Genomic DNA, 9923 nt, shown 5'->3' on the forward strand with positions numbered 1-9923 from the left:
GGAAAGAAAACGGTTATATATCCAGCCGAAATCTTTCTGCTCAACGAACGCGGGTGCCAGGCGTGAGAGGAGAAGCTCGGGTTTGTGGAAACTGGCAATGCTGTCCCCTGAAGACCGCTCGGCCCCGAGATGTGTGCGGTGGGGGCCGCCCTAGGTCCGGGTACGCACGGAGAGCTTCGGAGACGGTCGGGTTCAGCACCGCGAACAGCGACAGCCTCAGCCTTTCTCCTCCTCCTCCCACCCCCCTCCACCCCCCTCTATCTGGAGATGGGCAGTGACTGCCCCTCCCCCGCCTCCCCACCCCTCCTCGCACTGCCCCGCCCGCCCGCGTGCATGCGCGACTGAGCAGAGGGGCGGCGGGTCCCCGAAGTCCGGGCTTCAGGACCCGGGCCGGCAGGACCGGCTGCGAGGGTTGCCGGAGGCGCACGGATCTGGGCGCGGAAAAAGCCTAGATTCTGCCATGGCTTTGCTGTGTGGCCTTGGGCAAGTCACTCTGCGTATCTGGGTTTCACTTGCTCCCCAGTCCGAAAACGGGATTGGGTTCCTTGCAGCCGGGACATTCCTGAGGTCTCCATTACTCCTCCTTCTCCCCCCATACCCTGGGGGCTTTTGTTACGGCGCCAACAGGGGTCTGAATAACAAAAGACTCCCGTCCAGGGGGTGAATGAGTTTGGACTCCCCACTGCCAAGTATCCCCTGCGCGCCCTACTCGGCGCGCCCCACTGGGCGGGCCTGAGCCTTGGCGGCGGCTCTGAAAATGGCTCATCTGCTCTCTGCTTTTTCTATTTCGCAGGAGCGGCGGCATGGAGGCTCTCACCACTCAGCTGGGGCCGGGACGCGAGGGCAGCTCCTCGCCCAACTCCAAGCAGGAGCTGCAGCCGTACTCGGGCTCCACCGCTCTCAAACCCAACCAGGTGGGCGAGACGTCGCTGTACGGGGTACCAATTGTGTCGCTGGTCATCGACGGCCAGGAGCGCCTATGCCTGGCGCAGATCTCCAATACCCTCCTCAAGAACTATAGCTACAATGAGATCCACAATCGACGCGTGGCCCTGGGCATCACGTGCGTGCAGTGCACGCCCGTACAGCTGGAAATTCTGCGTCGGGCCGGGGCAATGCCCATCTCGTCGCGCCGCTGCGGCATGATCACCAAGCGAGAGGCCGAACGCCTGTGCAAATCGTTCCTGGGTGAGCACAAGCCACCCAAGCTACCCGAGAACTTCGCCTTCGATGTGGTGCACGAGTGCGCGTGGGGCTCGCGCGGTAGCTTCATCCCTGCGCGTTACAACAGCTCGCGAGCCAAGTGCATCAAGTGCGGCTACTGCAGCATGTACTTCTCGCCCAACAAGTTCATCTTCCATTCGCACCGCACACCCGACGCCAAGTACACACAGCCCGATGCCGCCAACTTCAATTCCTGGCGTCGTCACCTCAAACTCAGTGACAAGTCGGCCACAGACGAACTGAGCCATGCTTGGGAGGACGTCAAGGCCATGTTTAATGGCGGCACGCGCAAGAGGACCTTCTCGCTACAAGGAGGCGGCGGAGGCGGTGCTAATGGCGGGTCGGGTGGGCAGGGGAAGGGTGGTGCTGGCGGCGGTGGCGGCCCAGGATGCGGTGCGGAGATGGCCCCAGGCCCGCCGCCCCACAAAAGCCTGCGCTGTGGCGAAGATGAGGTTGCCGGGCCTCCGGGGCCACCTCCTCCCCACCCGCAGCGCGGACTTGGCCTGGCGACCGGAGCTAGTGGCCCGGCGGGCCCAGGAGGGCCAGGTGGCGGTGCCGGCGTACGAAGCTACCCGGTGATCCCGGTTCCCAGCAAAGGCTTTGGGCTCCTGCAAAAGCTGCCCCCACCACTTTTCCCCCATCCTTACGGCTTCCCTACTGCCTTCGGCCTATGCCCCAAAAAGGACGACCCAGTTTTAGGCGCGGGCGAGCCAAAGGGCGGTCCTGGCACTGGGGGCGGCGGTGGCGGCGGCGGCGGCGCGGGCACTGGCGGGGGCGCTGGGGGCCCGGGAACCAGCCACTTGCCCCCGGGGGCAGGAGCGGGCCCGGGCGGCGGCACTATGTTCTGGGGGCATCAACCCTCCGGGGCAGCCAAGGATGCAGCGGCCGTGGCTGCAGCGGCCGCCGCTGCCACCGTGTACCCGACGTTTCCCATGTTCTGGCCAGCAGCAGGCAGCCTCCCGGTACCGTCCTACCCCGCTGCGCAGAGTCAAGCCAAGGCCGTGGCGGCAGCCGTGGCTGCGGCAGCAGCGGCGGCGGCGGCAGCTGCTGGTAGCGGCGGCCCAGAGCCCCTGGACGGTCCCGAGCCAGCCAAAGAGGGCGGCCTTGGCGCGGAGGAGCGCTGCCCGAGCGCTCTGTCCCGCGGACCCCTGGACGAAGACTGCGCGGACGAGGCCCTGCCCCCGCCCCTGGCTCCGCTGCCCCCGCCGCCCCCGCCGCCCGCACGCAAAGGCTCCTATGTGTCGGCCTTCCGGCCAGTGGTCAAAGACACAGAGAGCATCGCTAAGCTCTACGGTAGCGCCCGGGAGGCGTACGGCGCCGGGCCTGCTCGCGGGCCGGGACCTGGCGCCGGGGGCGGCGGCTACCTGAGCCCGGACTTTCTGAGCGAGGGCAGCTCCAGCTACCATTCCGCCTCGCCGGACGTGGACACGGCAGACGAGCCGGAAGTGGACGTGGAATCCAACCGCTTCCCGGACGACGAAGGCGCCCAGGACGAGACTGAGCCCAGCGCAGCCAGCGCGGGGGGTGGCCCAGACGGCGACCAGCCCACTGGACCCCCGTCAGCCACCTCCTCGGGCGCGGACGGTCCCGCGGACTCTCCCGACGGCGGCAGCCCCCGCCCCCGGCGCCGCCTCGGGCCACCCCCCGCCGGCCGACCCGCATTTGGGGACTTGGCGGCCGACGACGTGGTGCGGAGACCTGAGAGGAGCCCGCCAAGCGGCGGCGGCGGCTACGAGCTGCGAGAGCCTTGCGGGCCCCTAGGAGGCCCCGCGCCGGCCAAGGTGAGCCCCACGCCCGCCCCGCCGGTGGCGCCTTCCCACTTACCTTGTGCGCCGCGGGCCTGCGGGGCCGGGAGGAGGACGGGAATTTTGCTCTGCGCAGCCGTCGGAGCAGCAGGCCCAGGCCATTCTCCGCAAGCCCAGCCTCGGGCGTGCTACGGAGCTGGGCCCAGCCGCACCCTCCAGTGAGGGTTTCGGAAGCCGGAAGCTGGGGGCAGAGGGCGGGCTGGGGAACAGGTGTGCTTTGTTTTTGTTGATGAGAGTGGGGAGGAGACCGGCAGAGACTTCCAGAGACAGAAAAAGAGACAGAAAAGGGGTGTGAAGGAAGAAAGGGGGGGTAAGAAAGGAACCCAAAGCAAAGCGCTCGCCCGAGTGGGCATCAGAGCCCCAAGGAAGAGAAGAGAGGACAGTGTGGCCTCTCCCCAAGTCGGGCCCCAGCGGTACCAGGTCCCCGGAATCTCCCACCATCCCAATTCCCAGTTTTCCGAATCTCTTCGCACTCCCGCTTGAGAACCACGGGGTTCGTTGCTGGGAAGCTGCCTCGGGACCGCGTGCGGGGCGGGAGGGGGGTGCTGAGGGGCAGGATACAGCCAGGCTGGAGTCGTTAGCCATTTTGTAAGTGGGTGCGCACACCTGTACATTCGGTTTATTAAAACACGAATCATTAACCGGATGCGAAAGGCGTCATTTATGCCGGGGACGGGGCACGGGCGGGAGGGAAAACGCCTAAAAGGAGGCAGGTGCTGAGGGTGGAGGAAACTTTGGGGGCCCGTGGCTCCGGAGCCACGTTGTGTTTAGAGTAATTTTCCTGCAGGCGCTGATAATTACCCTGAATCTGCAAGGGAGCGAGGGTGCGCCGCGTGCGTCACTGCTGCCCGAGGCGCTCACGTCCAGTGGGCGCACCAACATCCGCCACCCTCCTTTCCCTCTCGGCCGCGGGATAGGGCTGGGCGGCTTCGGGCCGCCGCAGGGCGCCTCCCTAATCGCCTGTCATTTCTCGGCCGCCGCAGGTGTACGCGCCCGAGAGGGACGAGCAAGTGAAGAGCGCGGCGGTGGCGCTGGGGCCCGCGGCCTCCTACCTCTGCACCCCTGAGGCCCACGGTAACTCCTGTCGCGGCCGCTCGCCACTGTAATGGGAGACCGCAGGCAGAGGGCCGGGGTCAAGGAAGGCCTGCGAAAAAAGACAAGGAAAGACGCAGAGAAAGAGGGAGAGGGAAGGAAATAAAACGAAAACAAGGAAGCTAAGCGAGTACTCCCAACAACTTCCAACCTTTGATTACTTAAAAGCAACAGTGACAACAGGCCCTATCCACCACACGCACACCCAGACACGGCGTTAAACCCTTAACAAAATCACTCCTGACACCTCCTTCAAGTCCTCTCATTTATTCAGCAAGTGTGTTTGGCCGCGGGGTCCCCTTTGGCCAAGCAGGGTCCGGGCGGAGGATGAGGGCACTTGGCCGCGCGCTTGCGTACCCCAGAAGCGCCAGGGTAGCTGAGGCCCCTTGCGGGGTGGTGGGGGCCGCCCTGCACTTGCGCGCCTTACCAGGTTACTCGCAGAGGAGGGGTTGAGGGTCTCGGAAATTCAGGCAGATCGAGGCAGCCGAGCCCCGGACGATGTCCCCCCCACCCACCCCGAAGGTCGCAGACTGGGCCGCGTCCTTCGCAGGTGTCGCGCGGACAGACCCGGCGGCCACGCGCGCTCGCGGTGCCCTAATATCTGCGCGCGATGTAGGTCGCTTGTCCCTGGTGGACTCGGCTGCTCGTCTTGCTCTTTTCCAAGGGGCTAGAGCGGGGGCGTGAAGCCCAGAGATGAGCCGACCACGCGCGGGGGTGGGGGGTGGGGGGTGGGGGGTAGGGGGTGGGGTCCCCGGCCCAAAGCCTCAGGGCGCGCGCCTGGGCGCAAAGCCGGGAACCAGAGGCGGCCACGGCGCTTTTAATTAGGGCTCCGGCGCCCCGACCGCGGCAGCTCTGGCAATATCCGGGTCGCGGTTTCTTTGCCTCTCCTTGAAACTCGGTTTATTGCCTTCAAGAGCCAGACAAGGAAGACAATCACTCGCCCGCCGATGATTTGGAAACGAGGAAATCCTATCCAGACCAAAGGAGTATCTCCCAGCCAAGTCCTGCAAATACAGACAGAGGTGAGCCCTTGGACCCCTCGCGCCCTACCTCACCCGGGAGCTGGGACCCAGGTCGCCCAGGTTCCCAGAGGCTTGAGAAAAAGGCCTTTAATCAAGTGTAAGCAGCTGCCAGTTTTCTTCCTCAGCAAGCAGATAAGTATTTAACGCGAGCAGGGTGCAGGCCAGGTTTTCTGAGTTGCTGTCTCCTTTGTGGGTTTGAGGTTCTTTCAGGTAAGGGCAGAGGATGTACTAAAAGGAAATGGAGGGCCGTCCTCACCCACGAAAAATAGGTCAAAGGGCACTTCCAGCCCTTAGATGGCCCATCTTCCCTGGGCCCCCCCTCCAGAGTTCCTGTCCCTCCTCAGTACCGTGTATTAGAAGGTGGGTAGTACCCGATAGCTGTAACTGTCTCCTCCAAAGGCAGAGCGTCTAGGGTAGGTCCCTGACATGCCCTGGTTCCTGGGAAGCTCACCCATCCCCTCTCAAGGGCTCTCCCAGGACAGAACTCCTCTTACCTGCCCTTGCATCCCAGGCGAAGATGGGCTTACCTTGGATGTCACAGGAACTCAGCTGGTGGAGAAAGATATCGAGAACCTGGCTAGAGGTGAGGCTAAATTTGTGGAAAAGGGGTACACTGTGCTTGAGGGCCATGAGCCATTCCTGCAGATGGGTGTTATCCCTGTAGGGCGTGAGTGTGGAAAAGACCTAACCTTGAGGGGGATCAGTTTCCCTTTCATTGGGTAGAAAGTATGATCCTCTGGACACATTATCCTGGCACAGAGGTATTTATGTGAGGGTAGAGCATGAGAGTAAAGCAAACCCCCAAGAGTATATTGAAAGTTTGGGTTCCCAAGGCCCAGGTCTGTCTGAATAGCCCAGCGAGAAAAGAGAAATGAATAACGTGGTCAGAACTTGATGCCTATGGACGATCAGACAGGACAGTCTGGGTCCCCTAAACTCAATGGAAAACAGGACTTCAATGCAGGATTGCAGGGAAGCATTTATTTTAGGAATATGTGAGAGATATTTTTCCTCTTTCCTGGAATTAACATATAACCATCTTCGCCTTGCCCTAAATGGAGTAAGGATGGAGCTTGTTTGCAGAATGGGGATCCCATGTTACTGCTCAGCATGCAAGGGGGAGTCTACAGTGTGAGGTGCAGAGTAGAGCCTCTAGCCCCACTTGACCCTTTCACCTTCCATTCTTGCATTTCAGAGGCGCCTCCCCTGGGGGAGGGCCCAGATACCAAAGACCTCAGGGTCAGGGCAGGTGCCACGTCTTTCCCTCTGGAGTTGGTTCTGAGGGCACTAACAGGCTTCACACCTAGCTCCCTGCCCCACTAGCCAATAGATGGTCTTGGGAATTGGTGGCAGGAGGAAGATAAGCAGTGGTGGTCTTCCATTCTTTCTAGTTACGGTTTTACAGGAAATGCCATTACCTTCAGAAATCATTGGTGCTTTATATTGAGGGTTCTTAACATGGATTTAGCAGTCTTCAGACCTCCTGAAATTGTAGGCAAACTGTTACATGCATGTTTTTCCGGGAAAGGTCTCCAAGGCTCTGACCAGAGCCTCCCCGATTTATAGTGAAAGGTGTGTGTGTGGGGGGGGGGGCTGTCTATCACTTGGATTGGGAAAGCAAGTTTCAGTGGACCAGCCTCTTAGGTTAGGGAGTTAGGAACAATTTAAGGTAGTTGCCCAGCTGCATAGTTCCTGAAGCCAGGGCCTAGATTCCACAGTCCTGAATTTATTCTCCTGGGCATCCTACCCCACAGCCCAGTTTCTTCACCCAAATCCTTTGAATGCAGTTGGTAAAGCCAGAGAGCGGAGGGCCTCCACCTACTGGTCATCCTCCTCAACTCTCCTCTCAGGGATGTTGGCCAGGGCAGAACCTGGGTGCTTTCTAGGTCCCCTGAGCTCCAAATAACCCTGCTTTACCTCCCACTTTGCTCCTTTCACAGATGAATTGCAAAAACTGCTCCTGGAGCAAATGGAGCTCCGCAAGAAGCTGGAACGGGAATTTCAGAGTCTCAAAGGTACCCACTCCCATCCTGCCTCACCCCACCTCATCACCAGCCTTCCACCAGGGTGCCCCGACCTACTCCGAAAGCCAGGTGCCAGGCAACTAGCACTAGGTGCCCTGCAGAAGCTAAGAAACTGTCCTTTTCCAGGGTTGCTGGCGAATGGCTGGATGGGGGTGAGGGTAGGAGTAAAGGGGGGGTAAGGAATGAGAAAGTAGAGCTGGGGGAGGGGGCTGTGCGTAACAGCTCTCACTTAATCAATTTGCACAGATAATTTTCAGGATCAAATGAAGAGGGAATTGGCTTATCGAGAAGAAATGGTGCAACAGCTGCAAATTGTCAGAGGTAAGACGGGAGTCAGGTGAGCGCGTGCACGGGCCGTAACTGCCTCTCGTCTGGCAGGAGCCGCAATGTTGGCTCAGTCATTTGGATTTAAATTGAAGGTAATTTAACAATTATTTTTTTTATTTAATATCCTTTGTATACTCTGATTAGCCTCAGAATGGCAAGCGAGCCCGGCAAACGGCTTGCAGGCATCATTACATGGAGTGATTGAACTTCTTATCGCGGCAATTTCCATGGTTTCTAAATTAAAAATCGAGGCGTAAAATTACCTGGGAAGTAATGCCTAAGTTTGCTTTAATTTTGGTTAGATCCGTCTGCCTTTAAGCGCCATCCCAGGCCATTTCCTTCCTCCGCCAGTCTGCAGTTAGGAGCTCCGGTACCCCTCCCCCGTCCCTGGAGTTGTTTCGGTGCCGAGCTGCGCCCTGAGGAGAGGGAGAAGCCCGGGCTTTGACCCCGGCCCTTCAGAGGGTGGTCCGCATTTCCTCACTGGCCCCCTCCCTTTGTCTTCCAGATACCTTGTGTAACGAACTCGACCAGGAGCGGAAGGCGCGCTACGCCATCCAGCAGAAATTGAAAGGTGCGGAAGCCGGGAAGCAAAGATAGGAGGGGTGCCGGCTGCTGGCCGTGCTGTCAACTGAATGAATGAATAGTGGGGCTAGTGAGGAAGGCCACGATCCACAGGGATCAGAGTCTGAGAGGGAGGAAAGTGGGAATTGATTTTAACGGGAAGATTATTCTAGGACGGTGGGGTAAAGAGAAAGGAGCCCCTTGGGCTTTGGGCGTCAGAAAATCTGCCTTCTAGTACCAATTCTGGCTTTGAGCAAGTTGACCCCTCTCTTACTGTGCCTCAGTTTCCTCTTCTGTAAAACGGGGCTACTGAGCCAGAGCAGTGGTTCTGCATTCACCAGCCTTTGTCCTACCCTCCTGCCTCCTCCCGATCCGCTCGGTTGAGATTCCCTGACCCCAGAGGGTTGGGTAAGGCCGGGGAGGGAAAAAGGTGGACTGCGCGGCTAGCTGAACCCAGAGAGGTGCCCAGAATGACCCTCGCGACTCTCTCCCCAGAAGCCCACGACGCCCTGCATCACTTCTCCTGCAAGATGCTGACGCCCCGACACTGCACTGGCAACTGCTCCTTCAAGCCCCCGCTGTTGCCCTAGGGCCGGCCCAGCCCCACCCCTGTGCCCTCAAGCCATGCTGCTCCTTGTATATACCCGCTTCCGCGGCTGCCCTGAGCGAGGAACAAGCCATTCAGACCCGACCGATGTAAATACAGCCGCCCGTCCGCCAGCCTTCCTCCCGGGCTCCCCGGCCTTGCCCGCCCCCTCCTGGGCATCCCAGTCCAGGGCCCCGGCTCGGTTTCCAAGTGTAAATACCGACTCAAATCCTCCTACCCCGTTTGAACTCCAGGGCATCGGACCTCAAGGGGTTAACTGGACCGCGAGAAGCAGGGAGGGGAGAGCGCCCCCCTCCCAATGTATAGCCTTGAATCAGATTGTGAATACGCTGTAGTAACTTCGCTGGCGCTGGCCCCGCACTCCCTGTCCCGTCTACTTCTGAAACTCCTGTTCCCAATGACAAAGTGGCTATGTGCAATGGATATAAATGTACTGTGAGTCTCTCGGTTCAGTATTAGGTTCACTTTATTAATGCCGTAAGTTATTTTTCTTCCTCCTTCTGGACCCACTTCCAGTCCCGTTTTGCATTCCCTTTTGGATTTTGCTTTGTCTTTTTGTTGTAACCTCTTGATGTAACAGCACTTTAAAAAGGCGACAAATGACTCACGAGATGGCAACCACCTGGAGCCTGTTTGGGGAGACCACCCTTTACCTGCGACTTTTGTTTTTAATAATAAAAAAAAAAAGGTGTCACTTCTGGGGCTACGGAGAGGTGGGAGTGCGCCGGCAGAGCGGGGCGGGAGGAGCACTGTGCAACAGGTAGGGGTGGGAGCCGCCCCGCGGGTTCTGGGGCACCCAGGGTCAGAATCGCGCCCGCTCCGGTGGGCAGCAGAGAGCGCTCGACCTCTCCACTGTCCCCCTCCAGACACACTCAATTTTCTCCCACAGAGCACTCTCCGTGTTTAGGACCCTCCTTTGGGCCCGGGATGGAGGAGAGGCCTTAGGTCACGGTCCTTAGAGCAGCGGTCCTCGGCTCTTCCCTCCAGTGTTCGAAGGGGCCGAGGGTTCATCCAGGCCCATTTCCACTCCTGCCACAGCGGGGAAGTTACCTCCGGGGCGTTCACAGACAGGGTGCCCTGCCGGGAATCTCAGGCTCAACCCGATTTGTCCCTTTAGATGGCACGGGCACCACCGGCCTGGCCTGGGAGCCCTGGGGTGACGTGGGGGGCGCAGGGCGTAAAGTGGGTCTCTGCCCGGCAGGCCTGGAAAGGAAATCGGGACTTGGAGAGCTAGGTCACAGATGCCCTGTCGTCTGCCCCT

At 60.0% G+C, this 9923-nt stretch overlaps 1 protein-coding gene across 1 annotated transcript; it reads left to right on the forward strand.

The window, feature by feature from the left end:
• Window positions 1-366: 366 nt before the first annotated feature.
• On the forward strand, window positions 367-9356 carry SKOR1 (SKI family transcriptional corepressor 1). The gene is made up of 9 exons (XM_035259010.3): window positions 367-567; window positions 794-3005; window positions 4013-4103; window positions 5036-5143; window positions 5655-5726; window positions 7084-7158; window positions 7414-7488; window positions 8000-8065; window positions 8551-9356. Exons 1-9 carry the CDS (start codon window positions 461-463, stop codon window positions 8643-8645), a joined length of 2901 nt encoding a protein of 966 aa, XP_035114901.1. The 5' UTR covers window positions 367-460; the 3' UTR covers window positions 8646-9356.
• The last annotated feature ends 567 nt before the right edge of the window (window positions 9357-9923 follow it).

The sequence above is a fragment of the Callithrix jacchus genome, chromosome 8 (genome assembly GCF_049354715.1).
Source record: "Callithrix jacchus isolate 240 chromosome 8, calJac240_pri, whole genome shotgun sequence".
Taxonomy (NCBI): Eukaryota; Metazoa; Chordata; class Mammalia; order Primates; family Cebidae; genus Callithrix; species Callithrix jacchus.